Genomic DNA, 23,873 nt, shown 5'->3' with positions numbered 1-23,873 from the left:
AAACATGCTCTAAGGAAAATCATTACATGCTTAAAAGGAAGCCACTTTGGCCATGTTTGTGGCTTCTTTTATTGACATGTGCCTAATTTTACATGCTTAAAAAGAAGCCCACACACTTGGCCACGTTTGTGGCTTCTTTTATTCACATGTGACTAGTTTAAAATGGTTGATTTAGAAAGAATTTGGAGATGGTTGTTGTGGACCGGTTGCACTTAGGATTGTCAACAGGAGATTTTTTTTTCTTTAGCTTCGGAAGAGGTTTTTCCCTTCATTGAGTGATGGTGTTTTGGTTCACAAGGAATCGAAGCTAACAAACAGTATTTTCATGTACTAAGAAATATATATTTTTTATAAAATAAAATATAAAAATAAAACTTTTTTTTGTAGATATTTATGGATTTCATCCAAGTTTGATGTGAAACAAATCTTTAATTTGTAATGAGGCATGGTAGGAATCACAATGTGGATTAATTTTTAAATAATTATAAAGGCATGAGATAAAAAAGTATTAATTAAAATTGAAGATCCTTTAGAAAATTTCATCATTAAAACAAAAAAAATTTAATAAGTATAATTAATATTCATTTTATTTTGACTTTCAAAAAATATTCATTTTATTTTAATAATTTTATTGTATCAATTATGTAACTTATCAATAATTATTTTAAAATATTATATTTTCTCAATATAAATTTGATTTCATTATTAGAATCATGTAATTAATAAAATATGATTATATCAACATTAACATATATTATGATTCCACTATTATAAAAAGTCAAATGTTTTCAAAAAATTATTTAAATAAAAAATTTTGCTTAATAAGAGATGAGAAAATATTTAAAATAATTTTTTAAATAAGCATTTTTAAATTATCATTATAACTATTATTTATAATATTTTTAAATTTAATTAATTTTTATTTTTATTTATAATATTATATAATTTAATTTTTTTTAATAAAAAATTCAACATTCACGCGAAGCGGGGCACCACTCTAGTAACATTTAATGAGAGTCATCATGTAGCGGAAATTAAAATTTTTGCCTTAAAGTAGGATTATTTTTGTTTTGTTTAATGTAAAATACAATCATTGGAGAAGAGTTGTATTTTTTTTATCTCAGATGTCGAAATCAAGACATCAAAATATTACCTCTAATGGTAATCCACAGGGATGGTCAATGAGAAAAGCTCCAAGGAGGATTGGGAATGCTTGGGATGACCAAACCTTGTGCTAGAAAGGTTAAGTGACCTCTAATTTTCACACTTTTCAAGGTAAAAGTCGAAATTGGAAAGCAAAATCAGAGGAAGAAAACCCAGTCATCAATTGGTAAAGGGGAAGGGTGCAATGCCAATCGGGGTTCCCTTCCCTCTTTGGGTTGCCAAACCTCCTCTCCCTTTTTCTTTTTCAGCACTTAGCCACGTAATTAGGTCAGCTTATAACATTATATTTAAATGAGCAAACTAAAGTTAACTTCACTATTAAGTTATTGCAAAATTACACTTATGATTTAATTGATCATTTCAAATAATCTCTTTTCAGTCATAATTTTAATACAATTATAAGTTCAACTTCACTTCCCCATTTTACTTTCTCATTAAGTCATCCTTAATGTGTGTGACATATTTGGCTGTTAATATATTAGTAATAAATATAAATTATAATTTGAAATAAACTCTTTTACATTTATTTTTAATTCTCAAGTTTGACTCAACTTTTTAATAATCAGTCTTTTATAATTAATATTCCTTCATCTACTAACATCTTGACAGAACATAAAACATGGCTGTGTGTCTTCTCTATGTTGTCTATGTTATGTTAGTTCTTGATATTTGTAATCAACTCCTTTTAATGAGATTTGAAAAACTCCTTTTCTTGGATTCTCAATTTGCCTTGCCTAAGACTCTTTTGATTTGTTAAGTATCAAGGTGCAATTGGCATATTTTCTTTAATATCACTTAAGATCGATGATGAATTCCTTACTGAGCATTCACTTACTTTCATGTGTTTCATATTACATCCAACATTCATCTTTTATGAATATCATCGGTTAGAATTGCTGAAGACTTTATCAAGTATTATAACAATCAATACGCAAAGTATTGATTTCCTTGTATTTGTTTGGCTTGTTTTGACTTCTTAGACTTTTCTTATCTCCTCTATCTTTGTAGCCTTTTGATTTCTTAATTACTAAACTTTCTTTCGATCGAGATAAAAAAAAAAGTTAGATTATATAGGCTACACGCACAAAGACCTAACCCTGCTTGTCTATTCATTGATAACACCACCGGCTAATAGCTATACTCTACTATACTTAAACCTGATAGATTGATAATCATGTCTCCTCAATTGTCATCACAAATACTATATGAATTAAAAGAAAATAAAAGCATTGCAAGAGTAGATGAGCTGACCATGAGACCGTTTCCTTGCAAGTTTCATTTCATTTCATATCAATCATTGAGACACTGAATTGAGAGAAGCACAAATTATTTAGTAGGATTAATGTCCCATTGGTGCTAACTCTCAATATTTTTCTTCCATTATTGCCTTATTTGGAATTCCTCCGAGTTATTCCCCCCACATGTTGCAAGATTGAAAGGTGCTCTTTGGCTTATTAATCATTTTAAGATACCACCGATTAATAACAAACAAGTAATTATCCAAATATATAAGGTGAGACAGGGGGAATACTCCGCCTAATAATTTTATATTTATTTGTTCTTCACCTTTCAGGAGATGAGGAGATCTCATGTAATCACTATATATATTATTCAAACAACATAACATCGAAATGCATATAGTACCTCCGCTGTTGGTGGAGAGGGATGACTTCACTAACCCTAGAAATCTGACACTCGGTGGTTCTCTTTTCATTTAGAAAATATCAATTATGCTTAATTAATGTTTTTGTGTAAAATTAATTAATTTTTTTCTAACGATTCAAGATATATCCGTGATTAAAACTTAAAACATCAACTTAAAAGTAATTTCGAACAAATTACAGGAAAAGTAAGATGAAATTATTAAGATAAAAGAGAATTACTTTGTTTCATGTAATCCAAAATTATATATATTGAAAATAAATGTTTCAAATTAATATATATCCAAATTATAAAAATAATATGACACGTGGGAATGACTTGGCATGTTTTTCACCACTCAATTATGAGGGAGAGAGTTGACGAGGCATTGAGATGGGTAATTTTGAAACCGACCAACTCAATTATATCTTCATTATTTTTTGGAGCTTTGAATTTCGAAGTCAACGTCCATGTGTTTGAATACCTACTGCACTGGATAAGATTTCATTAGTTTTTTCTAATTAATTAAATACTCCGATGTTGGCTGTTTCTTCTAAAATATTCCATGAAAATTGAAGCTAACATTGTACATTGATACATCATTGCATGCGCAGGCTAATGGCTATAACTTATAAGTATCAAAGCAATTAGCTATAGGGTGCTTCCCTGCCCCCTCCAATTTTTGAACCACTTATGCTTAATTAAGCTCTCATCATCATCATCATCATCATCTCTTTTTTAATTAGCATTGATCCAATGCCACCCACTTGTTTAAGTGGGTGAGAAAATAATCAAAATAAGATTAATTAATTATTTGTAAAAGTATATAATTATAAAAAATTAAAAGAGGATGGTGGCACACGAAAGTTATAAAATTTCTAATTTAATTAATTTAATCATTGTAATGTAAACATAATAGTTTTCAATCACTTCCTACTAGCTTTAATCATTAAACTTTTAAAATGATCCATTATCATAATACAATTAATTAAGAGGTGAGGCATTTTTTTTTACTAAATCAAAGGAGATTTATTATATATCAAGCAATTATACATGATTGTGATTTTCATAATGAAGATTGAAAACATTTCGACTCACAAGTCATATACAAATCATACATTAGTAAGAGATAAGAATGAGTTTTGAATTTATAAATAAGTATTTTCGTCCACCTAACACACATGTTTTTTAATTGAAAAAGTAGATTCATGACAAGTTATATTAAAACACTCGACTTTTTGTAACAAAAGTGTTGTATAATTAGATGAGGTAAAATGTTAGATCTTACTTTTGTAAATAAAAACCGTCTTCCATCTAACAGATATACTTTTTGGATTGAAATCCAATGAAAATCAAACATTTTCTTTCATAGGCATACAAATTTATCATCACTATATTTGCGCTTCAGCACTAGTAATCTTGAGGGAAAAAGGAATTTCGCATCTTAGACCTTTATTATATTTTGTTGGCTTAAAATTCTCACGTCTCTACTATTATAGCTAGAAACCTCATGCTTTGGATAATCAATTAGCAGTCATAATCGAAGATGGTCAACTCTCTTTAAGACGTGAATATATTTCAAAATTAAAACAAAGACTTTTCTCACTTCATCAATTCCATGTTGTTATGTACCCAATCGTTTACTTACATAAAATTTAGTAAGTGGTCATACTTTGGTACATAAATATAAATTATAAGCGATGATGATAATCCGATTTTATGCACATGAGCTATTTGTACAGTCAACATCTTATCTAAAACAGGATAAAGAATTTTGATATAACACGCTTCGATAGTCTTGAGCATGTTATAACTTTAAAACAATCTTGAAATATATTCTTGATAATTTAAAAGGTCAATAGTCTTGAGCATGTTATAATTTAAAACAATTTTGATATAACCTTCTATCTTATTGCTTTTTGATAATAATAAAAGCTTATTTTTCACAAAAAAAAAACAACATATATGGTAACTTATATATTCTAATTAAGACGCTTTCACATTGATTTGGCCACCTTAATTAGTGTACCCTTACTTAAATTCAATATTTCATGCTCTATAAAATGATATATATAAAACTGTAATTAATTAATTACAAGGTATATACGTACTTCATACTCATTATAAAGGTAAACTCTTAACCTCATATTGATTTACCTTTCATTTTGAAAATTTATGACACATTTTATACGAGGAATAGCTAAGCCATTCCCACCCTATTCCTTTCACTTTTTTATTCTCCTGTTTGGTTGCATTTTACTGTTAAAAATAGTCATTCCAAAGAATAGCTATTCCCCAAAAAAGGCTTTAACCATTCGCCTCTTTCCCTATTATTAGCCATTCCTTAATTGATGGAATAAGGCAAAAATATCTTTGGATGAAAATGTCTCTATTCAATAGAAATAATTACAACCCTAGCACTATATAAGATTTTTTTTTTGTTTTTTATTCTGTTCTTTCTCTCTTTTCTTAATCTGCCTTCCACCCCTTCTCTCTAAGCAAGTTTGCAGCCGTCCTCCTCCACAACCATTGTTGTCCTCCATTGCTGTCATCACCAAGTTCTCTATCGTCGACCATCAAATAAACCATGATGATGTTAGAGTGTTGAGTTGACGATGGTTGTAGCCATATCTAGCCATTGGAGTACCAATCTGGTCACAGGAAACGTCAGATTTAGTGGTGCCATTAGCTAGATCGATGCTTCAACGGCTAGATATGGCCAGGGCCAATGCCAAATTAGCTCTCCAACATTCGAAGAGAAAAAGGAAAGATGAGAAAATAAAAAAAAATAAAAAATAAAAAATGAAACAAAATTAAACTTAAAATTATATCAATTAATAAATTTTTAATTTTTAATGAAAATAGAAATTAAAACATTAAAAATAAAAAAATACAAATAGAGAAAAATACTCAAATAATGAAAGTAAAAATTATATAACTAATTTAATATAAATTATTTAATAATTTATATTAAATGATTGATGTTTAATGAAAATGTAAATTAAAAGATTAAGACATGAAAAATACAAATGGAGAAAAATGATTCAAATTGTTAAAATTAAAAATCATATAACTAATTTAATAATAAATTATTTAATAATTTAATAATAAATTAAAAATATTAATAATTTAATAATAAATTAATGATATTTAATGAAAATAAAATTTATTTTTGTTTTTGATGAAAATAAATTTTATTATAAAAAAGGATAGTTTTGTCATTTTATGATTTATTCTTAGGTTATTCTAAAATTATCCTCACCAATCAAACATTAACATAAGTCATAATAGCAATTCCTACTCTATTTCATTACATGAATCAAACTACATAATAATAGTTTCATTATATTCCTTTCTTATTCTATTCCTACAAAATAACTATTCTATTTTATTCCGCGAACGAAATATATTGTTAAAATTGAATTTACATGTTTGTGATAAACCTTTGAATGACATGTACCAAAAAAATAAAAAGTCTTTGAATGATATTAATATTATGTACAAAAAACCACTCAATCTCTAAATAATAATTTTTTGGATGTGCTATGCATACAAACTATCATGTTTGTGAGTTATTAATATTTTGTTCCAGTTAGTCCACACCATTAAGCTATATTAATTTGCTTTTTTAAAAAAATAAAAAATATAAAAAGTTTAAAAAGTTTTTAAATTATTTTAAAAAATTAATATAAATTTTTATTCTTTTATTATGTTCAATTAAGTACGTAATTATATTTCTTTAAAAAATATCATATTAAGTTTTTAACCTGTCTGACAAAAGATTTTTATTAGTATAAGAAGTTTGACTTGGGTAAAATGCCAGCACCCTTACAAACGCTCAACACTTTCATTGGCATAAGCAGTTTGACTTGGGTAAAATTTCTGTACCCTTACAAAAACTCGGCACTGCACAATAAGATATTTGGCTGCATGACATGATAGATATCTCAGAAGCATATACATAACATTGACTAAGACCCCTAACCTATCAACCTCAAAAGTCCTTAATTATATATATTTTTAGTAAATAAGCTATTATAACTACCAACCAATTAACTAATTGTTATCAATTAATATGATATTTGTCATTTTATATTTGCATAACACTGACGAGGTATGTTGATTTTTTATAGTGAAAAATGAAATTGTCATAATGTCAAATTATTATGTTACATTAGTATTTACCATAACAAATTAACATATCAAATCAACGTCACTATGCTTGAAATGATAAGTAACATTTTAATTAATAATAATTAATTAGTTATGAATCATAAAAACTTATATGACTAAAAATAAAAAATAATAAAACTTAATTAAATGTAATAAAAAATAAAAATTTATTTAAAATTTTTTAAATAATTTAAAAATATTTTTTAGATATTATGGCTAATACAAAAGATCAACGGAGAAGGGAAACTGAATAGGATCTAATCAACAAATAAAAAAGAAAAAGATAGGATATAATCAAAGATTCAACACATTTTAATTGGTTTAGACTTTGTAGCCCATCTTATTTAATTTGAAAGTTCAACGTGCATATAGTCTTTGAAATCAATGTGACAAATCTTGTCTAGCCCTCTTCCTGTCCCCTACTTCAATCTTTTCAAAAAGATAAGGTCATTCGATTCTCAGTACATATCGATTCAATTATTCTTTTTTCTCTTTGGTCTATTTTTTGACGAGTTTCACTTGGTACATGGTGTTGTTAGAGTGAAATATGCCAAACAAATAATCATATCACATCATGTGATAATGAAAAACGAAACAAGTAGCAAGTGGAAGTCCCACCGAAAGGACAAGTTCACCTGGCTTAAATTGAACCAATAAGAACACAGCCCCAAAGCCAATAAATTCAAACATCCAAGTCCAAACCCTAATATCCTCCCATAAGTGAACCTACCCTACAACTCGTCCATGTTCAACCATTTTGGCGTAACGTCTGCCAACTATGTCAACCTCAAGGGCAAGGCCCCACTTTACGTAATTGTTGAATTTGACAAAGACAAAATCTAGTAAAGGTGGAGGCCACCTTCTTCTCTGACTTTCCTGGTAACTGACAAAACGTGGAAAGAAAAATTGGTGGTAGGAGCCGTAAATATCCTAGCAACTTGGCTTTGGTTCAAACTTTGGAACTTCCAAGACTGAAGCTAAAACTCAACTACTCCACGTTTAACTCAATCGATCCTATAACTAAGATTATGTAGAAGACAAGTTAACATAAACAAGAGCTTGGAGGGTTTCCATGTTGTATGGGTCAGTTTGGTGTCCGGGAGAAGTTGGAACTGTTGATTTTCTAGGCAAATGAGGCATGCCAAAAGCAATGTTTTCAGTTCCTATATTTTTTTTCCAAAAATATAGGATAGGAAAGGAAAAAAAAAAACAGAAAATGGCTAGAAAATGAATGGCAATGTTGGGTTCATTGAACCTGGACGAGATTTGGGTTCTTTCCTGTTGATCTTCTTCTAGCAGTGGTTTATTAGTTTATATATCAGAATCATTAAAAATGCAGAGAAAGAGGAGGACCATCAAGTGTGGGAAGCGAAAAGGTGAGCTTCTGGACTGATTTTGAGAGCACTACTACTTTTTTGGCATGTATAATTAGTTCCTTTGTTTTTGCCTTTTTCTTTTTGTCATATATGTTGTTCTTTTCATACCTTTTTATCTTTTGGTGTGCTTCTGGGAGCCTGCAGATTCTCTGGTGAAGTAAAAAGCTTTGAAAATCTTTAACAAGGTGGCTGGTTTGGGTGGGGTGGGTTCTTCCACTATCAATGGCTTCAATGTGAAGTATATGAAAAAAAGTGAGGTAGACTTGCTAGATTAGCCTTTATTCTCTGTCCTTAAAATGACATGCAATATGGAAAAATATATGCTCTTTGATATTTGAACATCATCTGGGTTTTTGGGGTTAAAAATAAGAATAAGTATTCCACATCAAATTGCTGCTGGTGCAATTTGAAGTTTTTAGGATTATGGAACTGCTTATTGATGCATTGAATCGGTTGACCATTCGAATAATTAATCAGGAATTATATTCTTTTGATCTGGTCAAGTTGCCTTTTAGATTTTTCCAAAGGGGCATAATTGAATTTCTTTTCCAACTTTTATGTAGTTCTTTAGTATGTTACTCTCTTTTAATTAATTCTTTTCTGGGTATAGCATATTTTTCCAGTGACCCATTTTTTGAAAGGAAAATTCTATCTGCTGGTCCATTAATTGGAACAGTACTTGTAATAGTGGAGTTGCGGCCATGGATGGTATTGTTACATTTCATGAAACTGGTTAGAAAATTTTTTGTTTGTTTGTGTTTTCAATTTTACAGTCCATGTCAAAAGAGAAACTAAGTAACAGTTTGAGTCCAGTAACAGTTTAAGGCGGGGGGGCTTACTTCAAAATGCGACCTTTGAGAATACATCAGAGATGACTTCATCCAATTAAAACCAAAAGTTCTCTTTCTAACAGCTGGTTTTGATCCACATAAGCTACATTTTTCTTCGCTTTATTACTTTTCTGATTTAATATTAGCAGAACCGCCATCTATGTGGTGTTATTTCTGCTTGTATGTTTCTCTGAAACTTTTCATTATAATTATAAGAAGAAAAATATACATAAAAAGACACACAGAAAGAGGTGGCTAAAGTCTCTGCTTTCCTGCCTGCGCTGCCACTTTGCATACAAGTCAACAGCTTTATAAACTGCATATTTTATTCAATAAGCACCACAATTATGAAAGAGATTATCTTTTGCTTACATCAATGGCTAGGTATTGAATAATCTCTGTGTTGGTTGGCTGTAATATTAAAATTTGGTACCACTTGGTTGTCTGTCACGTAAGTGACATGTAAGAGATCCAGATCCATACATTATTGCTGTTTAATTCTCTCTTTTATCTTGTAAAGTTTGACCTGAAAACCTTTCAGGACTTATTTAAGCAAGATCTTCCTTCTTCCAAGTACAACAAGTCTTTGCAGTCTCTAAACCTCCATCCACTTTCTTTGGTTAGCTTCTAATTTCTTTATCACTCTTAGCTCAACAGATTTTACTTGGTTATGTCGGCATCTTCGCTCCATTCCAATGCCATGAAATATATTCACCTTCTATGGATGGGTTGAGCAGTTCATGAACTGTGAGCCTAACGTGATGTTCTGTTCTTAAATGTCAAAGCTCTGTTAGTAAATTTAACGCAATGTTTACATGTAATAACATATGAAAAACTATGAATTAGTTTGTATAATGTTTCTCATGGTTTGCACGGGTTCAAGCTTTTTCTATATCTCTTGGTATTAATGGGCAGCAAGAACAAGCATTGCCTTCTTTCTGATCAGGCTCATTTTTCCTGTTGTACAGATAAGTGACATGGCTTCTCAGGCTCATTCAAATGTTGAGGAGGGTGAAACAAAAGAGATGGACATTAGAAGCCTGTCATCCTCACACTACTCTGTGTATAACACACAGTATCTTCACAAGGTAGGAGTTCCCCCTAAGCAAAACCTCTTCAGGGAATTCACAGCCACTGTGAAAGAAACATTCTTCCATGATGATCCTCTGCGTCCCTTCAAGGATCAACCAAGGTCTCGAAAGTTTATCCTAGGCATCCAGGCCATTTTCCCCATTCTTGAATGGGCAAGGGGTTACAGCTGGAGAAAACTTAGAGGTGATCTCATTGCTGGACTGACTATTGCAAGTCTCTGCATTCCTCAGGTAGATTACCTATGCTTCAAAAACATACATAGGGAGGCTAGAGAACCTCCAATAATTTTCATGTCCAGTCAAATTTAACTATTCAGTCTCCTTGGAAAAACAGGATATTGGTTATGCAAAGCTAGCAAACTTGGATCCACAGTATGGGCTTTGTAAGTTTCCACGTTATTTATCATCACCTCACATTGTTTAAGTATCATCTTTTTGGCTTTGTCTAAAGGTTTTTATTATTTATCTTAACCATTGAAGACTCCAGCCTTGTTCCACCATTGATTTATGCCTTCATGGGAAGTTCAAGAGATATTGCCATTGGACCAGTCGCTGTGGTATCTCTTTTACTGGGGACTATGCTTTCAAGTGAGATTGACCCCATCAAAAATAAAGCTGAGTATCGGAGGCTTGCATTTACGGCTACCTTTTTTGCTGGGATTACTCAAGCAACTCTTGGTTTTCTCAGGTAATTGTGTATAGTCAAGGAAGTCTGATGACAGCTGCCCATAATGCTTTTTTCTGTTAACTTTGTGTTTCTCATATTTTTATGGATCCTTTACGGCTTCTAGCATTCACTAAACAAACTTTTGAAACAAATTATTAGGTTGGGCTTTTTGATTGACTTCCTGTCCCATGCTGCCATTGTGGGGTTTATGGCTGGAGCTGCTGTCACAATTGCCCTCCAACAGCTTAAGGGTCTTCTTGGTATAAAAGACTTCACAAAGAAATCAGATATTATTTCTGTAATGAACTCCGTATGGGGCAACGTCCACCACGGAGTAAGCAGCCCTCCATCTCTCCCCTTTTTTGAAAAAATGTGTTTTTTTATTTTCTCCTTTGAAGAGGAGTTGCAACCTGCAACCTGAAGAATTTCAACCAATTTCTCGTCATTTCAGTTACTAAATTTACATAATACAACTTTGCAGTGGAACTGGCAGACTATACTGATTGGAGTTAGCTTTTTATCTTTCCTTCTGTTTGCCAAGTACATTGTAAGAGCCTCTAATTCTTATTTTTGTTTTTTAATTATAACAAGCTTGTGACCATTTGCTAACTTTTACATGCTTTGAGAAATAGGGAAAGTCGAACAGGAAATTATTCTGGGTGCCTGCAATAGCTCCATTGATATCTGTTATTCTCTCCACCTTTTTTGTTTATATAACGCATGCAGAAAAGAAAGGAGTTCAGATTGTAAGCACCTTTTCTTTAACCTCTAATAATCTCTTAGTAAAAAACTGCAATTTAGTAGTTCCAGTGATGGCAGAAATTATAGTAGTTTTTGTAATGAGTACTGACAGCAGCACCACTGTTTTTCCCTTGTGTGCAGGTGAAGCAAATTGAGAAAGGAATCAATCCCTCATCTGTGCATCAAATTTATTTCAGTGGTGACTATCTTCTAAAAGGTTTGAAGATTGGTGTCGTGGCTGGTATGATAGCATTGACGGTAAGCCAACTGTTTTTTCTATCCACTTCACTAACCAAGAAAATTGATTATGACATTGTATCTAAATAGACCTTCCATGTTTCCTTCCTTCTTTTTTTTTTTTTGGTTGGGGGGGGGGGTTGGGGTTAATTTNTTTATCAGGAAGCTGTAGCCATTGGAAGAACTTTTGCTTCAAAGAAAGACTATCAAATAAATGGAAACAAAGAAATGGTGGCACTGGGAGCAATGAATGTCGTTGGTTCAATGACTTCCTGCTATGTGGCCACAGGTGAGAAGGGAGAACATGTTTATTTATGTCAACCTACTCACTTTTGCACTCAAAGTTCATACTACTTAAACTAACAAAAAGCATATGTATTTTATAAAAATATCAGAACTTCTTTTCTTTTGAAGCTACATGTTAAATCATGCATGTACAATATCAATAATTGACTGTAACATTTTACATTTGCAGCTTGTTAAATCTTCTTTTTTTGATAATGTATTAAATCTTTTTAATTATTTGTCAATGAGAATCAGATATAGTGACAATATAGATGCACAGAGAGAGAGAGAGAGAGAGAGAGAAAGAGAGAGAGAGAGAGAGAGAGAGAGAGAGAGAATGTATTGATGAATGCAAAGGTTCAAGCAAGTAAAATGATGTGATATGTATATATACATATATACTACTAATATATATATATATAATACTATATATTAAATAATTATATATGGATGAGAAAGGGGAAGATCCTAATGGTTTAACCTCTTGTTCTATTTTCTGTAAATGATTCTATTGGTATGTAACTGATGATATTATTCCTTCATTACTTTCAGGTTCATTTTCTCGATCAGCAGTAAATTACATGGCTGGGTGCGAAACTGCAGTCTCTAATATCATTATGTCCTGTGTTGTATTTCTAACCTTAGAATTCATAACACCTCTTTTCAAGTACACCCCAAATGCTATTCTCGCTTCCATCATCATATCTGCTGTGATTGGGCTTATCGATGTTCCGGCAGCAATTTTAATATGGAAGATTGATAAATTTGATTTTGTTGCATGCCTGGGAGCATTTCTTGGAGTAGTCTTTTCATCAGTTGAGATAGGCCTCTTAATTGCTGTAAGAAGATAGATGTCCACTAACTAAAATTCCTGAAGATGAACTGTAGGCTATTTATCTGTTTGATTTTTACTCTGTTGTCACTGAATTTCATGGCAGGTCACAATATCCTTTGCTAAAATCCTCTTACAAGTTACTAGGCCTCGAACTGCTATTCTTGGGAAGCTCCCTAGGACTTCTGTGTACCGAAATATCCAACAATATCCAGAAGCAGCTAAAGTTCTAGGGCTTCTGATCGTGAGAGTTGATTCTGCTATTTACTTTTCCAACTCTAATTATGTCAAGGAGAGGTACATGATTCTTAGCCTGTCTCTCATACTCAATTATATAGGTTTCATTTAAGGGAAGGTATTCTACAACTCATGATCAATATCTAGGCAATTGCTGGTAAATCATCTCATGAGAACCAGGCTTCAAGGTCTGGGTTTGGTTGAAACTAGCAAACTTATATATAAATTCTTGAGTTGTGGCTAAACCAATATAGAACTTAGCATGTCTATAGATCCTGTGAGGAGAAAGCTAGCAATGGCAGTGGCATGCAAGAGGAACAATCAAACTTATAATTATTAGAGACAACAGACAACATAAATTTTCTTCTCTGGGTAAATCGAACTATTTTCACTTGGTACAAGGCTGAAAGTCTTGAGTTCTTTCTCTGTGTAGTAAAATGTTTCAAGCCATGACCTTTAAAGTGTACTATTAATATATTAGAGTTGTGATAGGTTTCAATGTTTTAGAATTTGGCTGAATCAGCCAGGTTTCAATTAGAATTCAAGATGCTCAAAGTCAACATCCTTGCAGGATACTGAGATGGTTGATGGATGAAGAAGAGCTAGTGAAAGCTGCATGCCAGCCAACAATCCAGTTTTTGATAGTTGAGATGTCACGTAAGAATTCTCTACTGGTGTTTTAAGAATTGTTTGTCTTATATTCTAGCTTACTGTCTTTGTTTGCTGTTTAAGCTCACTTTTCCTAATGTCCTTTGTGTGTGTGTGTACGTGTAGCTGTGACTGACATTGATACCAGTGGCATCCATGCCTTGGAAGAATTACACAGGAGTCTAGGGAAAAAAGGTGTTCAGGTAAAACAAATACTGGCTCAAATAAAAATATATATGATGCAACAAAATCTACCTTTAGCTACAGACTATAGTTAACAGAAGAACATAAACTACCTTAAAAACAACAAAGTTCAATAGCTTTACCAGTTACCTCAGGTGCCTGCATTTTCTTACAGCTTATTCTGGCAAATCCTGGACCAACGGTGATTGACAAGCTTCATGCTTCAGATTTTGCAAATTTAATTGGTGAAGACAGGATCTTCCTGACTGTTTCAGATGCAGTTTCATCATGTTCCCCAAAACTGGTGGAAGAAGTATGAACAACGAGAAATGTTGCTGTATAACAGAAATGAGAGCAGATATACATGTGCAGTAGTGAGAGAGGGATCTCAGATGCAGCTCAATAATGAAGGGGCCAATTATAAAGATGGTTCAAGTGGGGTGGCTGAGATCATGTATAGTCCAGAGGGACAAAACACAAGTGTACAATGTGCTTGGGGATAAGGTTTAGGTTTTAAATTTGCAAATATGTCTATATATATATATTATCCAATGTTTTTTCTTTTCCTGTTAACCTATGGAATCACACATCAAAATCAAAGGGTTTTGTATGCTTTTCAGGAATTTTGATTCCTCTTAATATACACTTTTATCACTTCCATGGGAGAAAAAAATAGCAAATGAATGAATTAAGTGGGAATCACTTGTTCCCACAAATTACAATTCCACGAATTAATTGAAGTTTTATCTGATAGGGGCCAGTATCTTCACCCATTCTTTTATAATAAACGTATTGCATTTGATTAAAATAAGTGATTATGAAGATGAATTATGAAGGTTCATTGATTGAAACTTGACCAAACTTTTTGAAACCCGCTTTATATTAAAATCCAATCATGTTTACTAATTTAAAGTGGTGACGTACTCGAGAGTTCTGTTTCCATGAGGTAAGACGAGCTACACTTATTGTAGGCAAGAACTTAGACGTTAGTGTAGCTAGATTCATAAAGAACCCCGACCCACGTTCATATTTATATAAAGAAAGGTTTGTCCTTAATAAAGTAGAAAGATTCTAGCACGCCATTTTATTCTTTTTTAACTCCATTGGGCAGCTTTGTGGATAGAGTACTTTCATTAGCATCTAGCTGTGGCCCCATATCGGATTTCCTTCAGTAATTTCCAGTGCCACTACAGGTACTTGATACCATGGTTGAAACTAGAGAGTGGCTTGGAGTAAATTGATTTTGCAGAGGAACGCCTAGCAAATAAATGTTTCTGTCAACCTTAGACATAATCTATTTGCAAATGTTGGTATGGTCTTGTCGAGGAAATTTGCAAACACATCCAGCTTGTTGTCAACAAAAATCTTGTCACTTTAGTTGGTTGGTGTGTGGTGCCTTGTTTTTCAATGGTGGGGATCTCTTGGACGGTACCAAATTCTGTTGAGGTTTTTATTCATTAGAGGCACGACTGATTTTGTTGTGCTAACTCGAGAACTAGGTCTCTTGCGGTATTTGATGCTTTTTAATGGTGCTTGTAGCTAACAAGAAATGATTCTGTATTTAGTGAAAAAGTCTGAGATGGGAAGAAAATTTTCATTTTGATTAAAATGCGTTTCATGTTTTGGATTAAAGCTAATGAAGGAAGCGAAGCAAGTGATGAGATTGGTTCTTGGTCAATCCCATGACAATCCAATCTTTCCCAAACTTCTAATCAGTCCTGAATAGTAATATCATGGGTTTTCCCTGTTGATAATGAGCTGAAGCTTAACGTTTGGCGTCTTGATTAGAGAGGAACCGAGAGCTTTTGAATCTGGTGGTATATTAAGAAATACTAATGGGTCCGACTTTAGGAGTCGGGGATTCAAACTTTACTGAATTGATGGTCATTAACAACGCAATTCAATTATGTACTTCAACATAATGAGTCGGTTCAAAAAGATTTGATTATCGAGTCATATTCTTAGATCAAAATTTTTTAGATACGGAGAAACATCTTCGCTCTTGGGATATGTGATGCATCAGTAGTGAAATTGACAACTTTCGTAAACTGAATGAAGATATCGTGTTTGTTCACACCTTCCGTGAGGCGAATTCCATGGCCGATTCTCCAACCAAATTTGGGGTGGATAACGTCGAAATTTTCTTTACATGATGGTGAAAGTGGAGGACCTGTTTTGTGTCACTGCTCCTCCTTTTTCTGGTGTATGCTTCTGTTTCGGTTCACTGTTTCCAGGTGAGAGTATGTTGGTTTCTGTTACTTTCAGCTGGAAATCTGTTGTTTCTTTTTCTTCTTCAGGCGTCGTTGGTCCTTCACAGTCGGGTTGATTGCTAAGCCCCTTGTGTGGACTTAATTTGGGTGTGTTCTTGTTGCTCATGTCTCTGTTATCATGACTTACGACCAGTTCTTGTATCAATCCCTTGATAGTTACTAAAATCTCACTTGACTGAGAAAAAAAGAAATACGTTATATGGTTGGAAGAACTTCTTCACATTAGCATGTCCAGTAGGCTTGAAAGCCTTCGAATCTAACTATTACTCAAAAAACAGTTATGATAAAATTGTGAAAGCCAACCAAACATCAAACACCAGAAGAAACCAACAGCAGAAATAGGGGGAAAAAAATCAAATAACTCAGGAAAGAGAAATGAGAAAAACCAACTCTTACAACATTTGTATACAATCATGCGTAGAAGTTTGTTCATCAGAAATGGTATTAAAGCTCTCGAAATGGCGGCCCTGAAAGGCTTTTGGTAGTATGATGGTTGCTTGTCGGCTAGCGCTCCCAGATTGGGGCATGGGAAAGGCCCAGAATGAAACCAGCTAAGCTTGGCCCAAGGACACATTCAGAAAAAAAAAGATATGCTGTTTGTGGATCCTCCTCTTGCTTTTAGCTACCCGATAATACAGTCGCCGGTGAAAAATCAGACACAAAAGAGACTGAAAAAGAATGGCTTTACTCCCATCTGTCCGTGCCATTATCACTCACTTTTACAGACCAACAAAACCGCCTCCTCGACTGCCCTTATCCTCTCTATTCTTCCCCAAAAAGCTATCTTTTCTCTTCCATCTCTCCCCTAAACCCCAAGCCCTCAAACCCCTTAAACCCCTTGCCTCCGCTCGCCAAGGTTCTTCATCTCTCTCAAACCCCCCAAAAAATTCTTTTTTTTTTCTCAGATTCACTTCCAGATATAACTACCCATTTCGCCTTTTTCCTTCGCAGAGACCACTTTCGTCTCCAACAACGATGACCGCTTGGTGGGTTTTGGTTCAGTGAATCAGGGCGACGCAATTAAGACCCAGAGCTCGACCAGCACCATTGCAGCCATTGTCACTTCTTTAGGAGGCCCTCCTGCAGCCGTTGGCATTGTTCGTTTGTCTGGTCCCACCGCTGTCGATATCGCCGGCCGTGTCTTTTTTCCGGCCAAGAAGAAGAAGAAGCAGGAGAAGAGTTTTGATTCAGGTTCAGCATCTTGGAGACCTACCAGTCATGTTGTTGAGTATGGCGTCGTTTTGGACTCTCGAGGGAATGTAGTTGATGAGGTTTAGTTTTATAAAATTGACTTTATTTTTGTTAAATCTTTACCGGGTTTTTGTTTTCTTTGTTATTGGAGTTGGGACTTGGGATATGGATGGCAAAGTTGGCATTTTCGTTTTAAGTTTTTCTTTTTCTTTTTGTTTAAATAGTGTTCTTTTGTTTTTAAGGTTTTAGCTGTGCCAATGCTGGCTCCTAAATCATATACTCGTGAAGATGTGGTTGAGCTTCAGTGTCATGGGAGTGAAGTGTGTCTGCGTCGTGTGTTGAAGGCTTGTTTAGAAGCTGGAGCAAGGCTTGCTGAACCAGGTTGGTTGGCATGTTATGTAGAATTTATGTGGCTTTTCTAACTGTTAGATAGAATTTTAAATCATTTGATACATATAATCCTTGTTTGATTAAAAGCCAAGTACTCCGAACTTGGATTTCTTGTTTACTTTTCTATAGTTCGAATGTCATGCCCTTGAAAACATGCTTTTCTAGATGGCTTCTTCTACCTCCTCTTAAAGAGGCATTGGGGATATTCTCGTACATGCATCGTTTGTCAAAACATTTCCTCATCTTTTGTTTTTTTCCCTCTTTTTTTAGGCGAGTTTACCCTCCGTGCATTCCTAAATGGTCGCTTAGATCTTTCCCAAGCTGAAAATGTTGGAAAACTAATTTCAGCTAAGTCTGTTGGTGCCGCTGATGCAGCTTTGGCAGGAATTCAGGCATGTTTCACCTTTAGAATGCTGTTGTTTTTTACCTTTGAATTTTCCATAGTGCTTTTAACCAATCGTTGGTAGGCAGTGTGACTAACAACACTGAAGAGCTTGGCTGTTTGACAGGGAGGCTTCTGTTCTTTAGTCAGATTATTGCGAGGACAGTGCATTGAGTTGCTTACTGAGATAGAGGCTCGTTTAGATTTTGAGGATGAGATGCCACCACTAGATTTCAACCTAGTTATGGATAGAATACATGCCATGTCACAAGATGTAGAGCATGCGCTGGAGACTGCCAATTATGATAAGCTTCTGCAATCAGGATTGCAGGTAAAATCTCCAAGGACTCAGAGATCTTTGAATGTATATGAAGTGGAAAACTTTATGTCTGTGAGTTCAATTGCAGAAAGCTGGTCTTATTCATAATTCACAATTTATACCCCAATACATATCACAAAAGTGTCGGTAAAAAAGAAAACATATCAGTAAAGCATCAGAGCAGTTTCCAACTTTTGATCATTCAGTCGGATCTTATTATGTCTATCAGTCATTTCTTGTTTTTTGATAGTAAGATACTTGGAGCTTTTTGTCTATACATGCATAGACATAGTATATGCATTTTATCTTTAAGATTAATTATTACTAATGCAGTTGCCTCCATTTTATGAATTTCTGTTTTCTAATTTTCTTATTCAAAATCTTGCAGATAGCAATTGTTGGCCGTCCAAATGTTGGGAAGTCAAGCCTCCTTAATGCATGGAGCAAAGTATGTTGCACCCCCCCCCCCCCCCCCCCCAAAATGNATTTTCTTCCTATTGCATCATTTATTAATATGGCCATTAGTCAGTTTTGGTCTGGTCATCACGTCTGTGTTACATCATTTAAACTTTTTGTTTGACATGTGAGATCGTAGTCCTTTCATTTGCTCACGGGTTCTTTCACATAAAAATGGCATGGCATGGCATCTTATTCAACTCTATGCATTACTTTTAGCGTGCAGAGTGAGAGGGCTATAGTTACAGATATTGCGGGAACCACTCGGGATGTGGTGGAAGCCAGTGTTACTGTTTCTGGTGTCCCTGTAACACTTCTTGATACTGCAGGCATCAGGGAAACTGATGACATTGTGGAGAAGATGGGTAAGAATTTTCTCCTTGCCTGACTCTAATCCCAAAAAGGCTCATTTAATTTACAAGCATCAAGTAGGAGTATGCAAGTTGATTGTTACTAGATTATGCTTTTTGCATAAGAAAGTTGGTTCCTACAAAAATATCTTTGATTCAACTGCCAGTCTCTTAAACCCACTGATAAGGAAAATATTATTCTGGCTCATATTGGAAATTCAATGAATGAGCCTCTCTTTTGGTGGTCAGAGGACTGGGCTATACTCTGTATTTTGTCAGTTCCTATCATGAAACCTCCAAATTCCTAGCAAAGATGCGATTTGTTTCTTCTAGGTCTTCTTTGTGCTGCATAGAGAGTATCATTAAGCTTGCTGGCTTGTTTTGGCTTATCAATTATGCTTTGGGGATTACGAAGCTTGATATCACCGTGTTGCTGGTAATGCCATGCAAGACACAATTTGGTTTGATTACTCTGAAGTGTACAGGACCTCAATGCTTTTCCTTTCATTGAGTGAAGAAATTTGGTGTGTTTAATTTTAAACTCTGTGATAGCAAGTAGGGAGTGTTTGAGATATTCTTTGCCTTTCGGAGCAGTTGATTAAGTATTATTTGAGTAATTCTATTCAAAATTGGAAGTTAATTTTTTGCTTTAGGGTTCTTGTTTTAATATGTTGATAATTACTTAGATTTGTGTGACTGTTTTGTTCTAGGTGTGGAGAGATCTGTAGCAGTTGCTATGGGTGCTGATGTCATTATCATGACAGTTAGTGCACTTGATGGATGGACTGTGGAAGATACCAAACTTCTTGAGAGGATTCAATCCAATAAGGTAAGCTTGTGGCATTGTGGTTAATATCTACCAATCTTGCTACTTTTTCCATTTTATAAGTACTTTATCCGATGAATTAAACTTCTTTGAGTACATACTGTAATTGGTTGTTATTTTGGTGGTTCAGAGATCAACATCCATCCCAATGATTCTAGTGATCAATAAAATAGACTGTGCTTCGTCTGCTTGCTCTGATTGGGTGGATAGAGAAGCCAAGTCTTTCACTAAGCATGTCTTTACATGCGCCATCACTGGTCAAGGAATACGAGATCTGGAGAAATCAATCTCAGAGATTGTTGGCCTAAATCAGATTCCTGCAAGAGGACGTAGATGGACTGTAAACCAGGTTAGCATATTTAGACTGCCTATTTGGCTATTTTGCTTTTATGGCAACCATAGTTCCATATTCGTTTCTCAAGAATCTGGGATCCACAGTTTTGAGCTTATAACTGCTCCATATCACACGCTCTGATGTTGATTCTGACTGTTCATTGTAAAATATCTTCTTGTGATTTTCTCAGAGACAATGTGAACAGCTCATGCGTGCCAAGGAGGCTTTTGTTAGATTAAAATCATCAATAAAGGAGGAACTGCCTCTTGATTTTTGGACAATTGATTTAAAGGATGCCGCATTGGCCCTTGGCCAGATAAGTGGAGAAGACATCTCCGAGGAGATTTTATCCAACATTTTTGGCAAGTTCTGTATAGGTAAATAGATGGATTTTTTGTGTAGTACTACTGTAACTGGTTCACGTAAAGCATAAATTTTGCGGCTAATTTATTCTTTCTTGTATTATTTGGTCTAATTGACGGTATCAACAAACAATTAAATCAAACCAACTATATACTATTCGAGGATGCCGTTGGGGATGATCATGTTGACTGAATTTGGGCGGATTTTTCTTCGATTGAAAGCAATTCTTGATTTTAAGTATCTTAAATCCAACATATTTTCGATAATGTTTTCTTGATTGGGGACCAAAACTGTTGAAGGGGAAGGTTAGAGTGGGTGCCCCAAAATTGTTTAAACAAGTGAGAAGACAGTGACGAAATGCCATGAAAACCAATCATTTACACTTTCCCATGCTTTCTTAAAACGGTACAGTTAATGGCTCCCTGGTTCTTTAGTCAATTTCTAGTCTTCGTGGTATTGCTACTTGTAGTTAATATTTCTTTGTAATCATCTTGTGGGTGCATGGTTTATTTATAAACGGAAGGAAGTGCACGGAGTCAAAAAGTGAGACAACGCCATGGCCGGCCTTTGGACGGTAATGGCCAAGGGGTAATATCTAGAACAATGAATTAATGTTGGAGAACCAACAAATTAGACGGCTTTGCGACCTTTTATATTAATCAGTATTCATCTTTGTGAAAAGAGTAGCAAATCTATTGCAGCCAACCAGAAATGTGCCTCAGCGTCAAAAGACAACTCACAAGAGGAGAAGTGGAAGAGATAGAAAAGAGAAAGAAAGCAAAGGAGAAGGAGAAGAGAGCCAAGGAGAAGGAGAGAAGGAAGAGAGAAGAAAAGGAAAAGAAGGAGAAGGAGAGGAAGAATCGACTACGAAAGGAGATGCAGAGGAAAGAAGAAAAAGAGAAGATGAAGAAACAAGAATTGAAGAGAAAAGAAAGAGAGAAGAAGGAAAAACTACGTCACAAGATGAAGAAAAAATGATGATAATTATCACCAGTCCTGCCATGTTCTACATTTTTTTTTCTCTAGTTTGCTAGAATATAACATTTTTCTTTAGTTATACATAAACACTATCTTTGGATAAAATATGTAGCACTATTATATATTGGATTTGAAAATTAAGCTGATTTAGTTTGTCTCATTATAGAAAAAAAAAATAACTTGTAAATGAAGAATACGCTGTATTTTTCGATTCTTCAATGAAAATTTTAAAGATTCAATGTGTAAAATAAAATACGTTGTATTTTTTAATTTTTACAAAATAGATTTTGATTTTTATTTCTTTTGCTATACTAAAGTTGAGTGGTCAAAATTACTACAAAATACATTGAATTTAAACATAAAGAGAGGAGATCGATGCAAAAGTATGATTAAAATATGCTAATTCTAATAATCCTAAATATTTATAACTTAGATAATAGTACAATAATCATAAAATAAGATAATATACTCAATTTGATAGTTTATTGTTATATTTTTAATAAAACATCTTAATAGTGTTTTTTTAATGTTCGCTAGATTTCTTATTAATATTTTTCAAATTATATATATCTTAAGAAACAATTAAATCATTACTTATTTTTAATACTCTCCAATAATATCGAAGATTATATATATGTTATGAATATATTTACTTTTGACTACGCATTCTACTTAAAGAATTGGAAGAATATAATTAAGTTTCCATTGAAGAGGAAAGAGCAACGATTAAAACACGACATTACCACTCTTTCTCAAGACGGCTTCATCTCTAATTTCGTACAGTCAAGACGACTTTATCACTCAAATTAAACGTACCAATCACGTATTCAAAAAGTAAATAAATAAATGAATAGGAGTTTGAACGTCAATTACTATATAGTACAAGAAGAAGCTGCAAATAAACCCTTTCTTTTAACAATAATTAAATCCCTTATATAATATATATATATATATGTAATAATATAAAGACTATATAGCAGTCAATGTTTATTGTTTTATGCACCAGTAACAATACAAGGAAGGTTCCTCCAATAACCAAAAAACAAACCTACTCCTATCAGACAACTTTTAATAAACAAAGAATTACATTTATATAATTATTTAATTCTTATATTATACATGCCAATAGAATCTAGGTTAGATGCTCATGCTAAAAATTTCAACATGATATCAGAACAAGAGTTGCCTCTCTTCTTGTTGCCCCCGCCATGACAGGTTGCCAGATAAAAAAAAAAATTTCTTATATTATACATTGTAATTCTGTTTTCTTCTTTTAAGTAAGTTTAAGAATCCAGAAAGTTAAGCTACTGTCCGTACCAAAAAATGTAGAAATTGTCAAGGAGGAACTACACGGAATGTAGACATTGGATGTTGACATGCCGTGTGTTTTTTTCTTTTGGTTTCTTTCCTTTTAGAAGCGAATTAATGGTCTGATTTTCATTCAAATTCTCATCACCCACCAAGTACAGGAATGTACGCAGCAGCCGCGTCATATTGATTTCATATCTGTGAAAAGATGTTGGTAATTTTCCAACCCAAGCTAAGTATCAGGGTCAGAATAGAAGTGAAGAAACAAGAGCAGAAAGAGAAGGAGAAAGCCAAAGAAGAGAAGAAGAAGAAGAAAGAAGAAGAATGTGAGAGGAGGAAAGTGGAAGAGAGGAAGAGAAGAGAAGAAAAGGAAAAGAAGAGAAAGAAAACGGAAGAGAGGAGAAGGAGAGAAGAGAAAGAGAAGGAAATGAAGAAGAAACAAGCAATGGAAGAACAGAAGAAGAAACAAGGAAGAAACATGAGATAAGCTTACAAGAATGGAGACTAAGAAATGATCAAGAACAAACAAAGTGCAGATATTGGTCGAAGAAACTGAAGTTTATATATTTGTATTTTCTTTTGTGAAGGTCTTTCTCAATTT

At 33.7% G+C, this 23,873-nt stretch overlaps 2 protein-coding genes and 1 long non-coding RNA gene across 7 annotated transcripts; 2 read left to right on the top strand and 1 right to left on the bottom strand.

The window, feature by feature from the left end:
* LOC18592206 (sulfate transporter 1.3) lies at nucleotides 7,973-14,767 on the top strand. 5 transcript variants are annotated; one of them, XM_007018795.2, is made up of 16 exons: nucleotides 7,973-8,354; nucleotides 8,499-8,611; nucleotides 9,726-9,803; nucleotides 10,153-10,506; nucleotides 10,610-10,658; nucleotides 10,756-10,963; nucleotides 11,102-11,276; nucleotides 11,424-11,489; nucleotides 11,575-11,688; nucleotides 11,825-11,941; nucleotides 12,083-12,209; nucleotides 12,758-13,044; nucleotides 13,144-13,334; nucleotides 13,846-13,931; nucleotides 14,049-14,125; nucleotides 14,281-14,767. In XM_007018795.2, the coding sequence occupies exons 2-16, from the start codon at nucleotides 8,597-8,599 to the stop codon at nucleotides 14,422-14,424; spliced, it is 2,088 nt and encodes a 695-aa protein (XP_007018857.2). In that variant the 5' UTR covers nucleotides 7,973-8,354; nucleotides 8,499-8,596; the 3' UTR covers nucleotides 14,425-14,767. The 5 variants fall into 5 exon arrangements, with proteins under 5 accessions (XP_007018857.2, XP_017981688.1, XP_017981689.1 ...); XM_018126199.1 differs by lacking the exon at nucleotides 9,726-9,803 and having other exon boundaries at nucleotides 7,974-8,354; XM_018126200.1 differs by lacking the exon at nucleotides 8,499-8,611 and having other exon boundaries at nucleotides 7,975-8,354.
* LOC108663128 lies at nucleotides 11,217-14,339 on the bottom strand. The gene is made up of 2 exons (XR_001929106.1): nucleotides 14,256-14,339; nucleotides 11,217-11,359 (listed from the first exon to the last, which is right to left on the bottom strand). It is a non-coding gene; the product is annotated as an uncharacterized LOC108663128 (long non-coding RNA).
* Nucleotides 16,967-21,168, top strand: LOC18592202 (tRNA modification GTPase MnmE). Its single transcript, XM_018126327.1, has 10 exons — nucleotides 16,967-17,231; nucleotides 17,327-17,646; nucleotides 17,809-17,947; nucleotides 18,227-18,348; nucleotides 18,466-18,669; nucleotides 19,046-19,105; nucleotides 19,340-19,478; nucleotides 20,174-20,292; nucleotides 20,420-20,638; nucleotides 20,814-21,168. The coding sequence occupies exons 1-10, from the start codon at nucleotides 17,054-17,056 to the stop codon at nucleotides 21,006-21,008; spliced, it is 1,695 nt and encodes a 564-aa protein (XP_017981816.1). The 5' UTR covers nucleotides 16,967-17,053; the 3' UTR covers nucleotides 21,009-21,168.

This window comes from Theobroma cacao, chromosome 8, assembly GCF_000208745.1.
Source record: "Theobroma cacao cultivar B97-61/B2 chromosome 8, Criollo_cocoa_genome_V2, whole genome shotgun sequence".
NCBI lineage: Eukaryota > Viridiplantae > Streptophyta > Magnoliopsida > Malvales > Malvaceae > Theobroma > Theobroma cacao.
The sequence above is the reverse complement of the archived record's forward strand: the minus strand, read 5'-3'. Positions and strand labels throughout refer to the sequence as shown.

Coding starts and splice junctions, on each gene's coding strand:
- LOC18592202 (XM_018126327.1), top strand. CDS start 17,054: ATGGCTTTACTCCCATCTGTCCGTGCCATTATCACTCACTTTTACAGA. Junction 17,948..18,226: donor AGCAAGGCTTGCTGAACCAG/GTTGGTTGGCAT, acceptor CTCTTTTTTTAG/GCGAGTTTACCCTCCGTGCA. Junction 19,479..20,173: donor TGACATTGTGGAGAAGATGG/GTAAGAATTTTC, acceptor GTTTTGTTCTAG/GTGTGGAGAGATCTGTAGCA.
- LOC18592206 (XM_007018795.2), top strand. Junction 10,964..11,101: donor GCAACTCTTGGTTTTCTCAG/GTAATTGTGTAT, acceptor ACAAATTATTAG/GTTGGGCTTTTTGATTGACT. Junction 11,490..11,574: donor TTCTGTTTGCCAAGTACATT/GTAAGAGCCTCT, acceptor TTTGAGAAATAG/GGAAAGTCGAACAGGAAATT.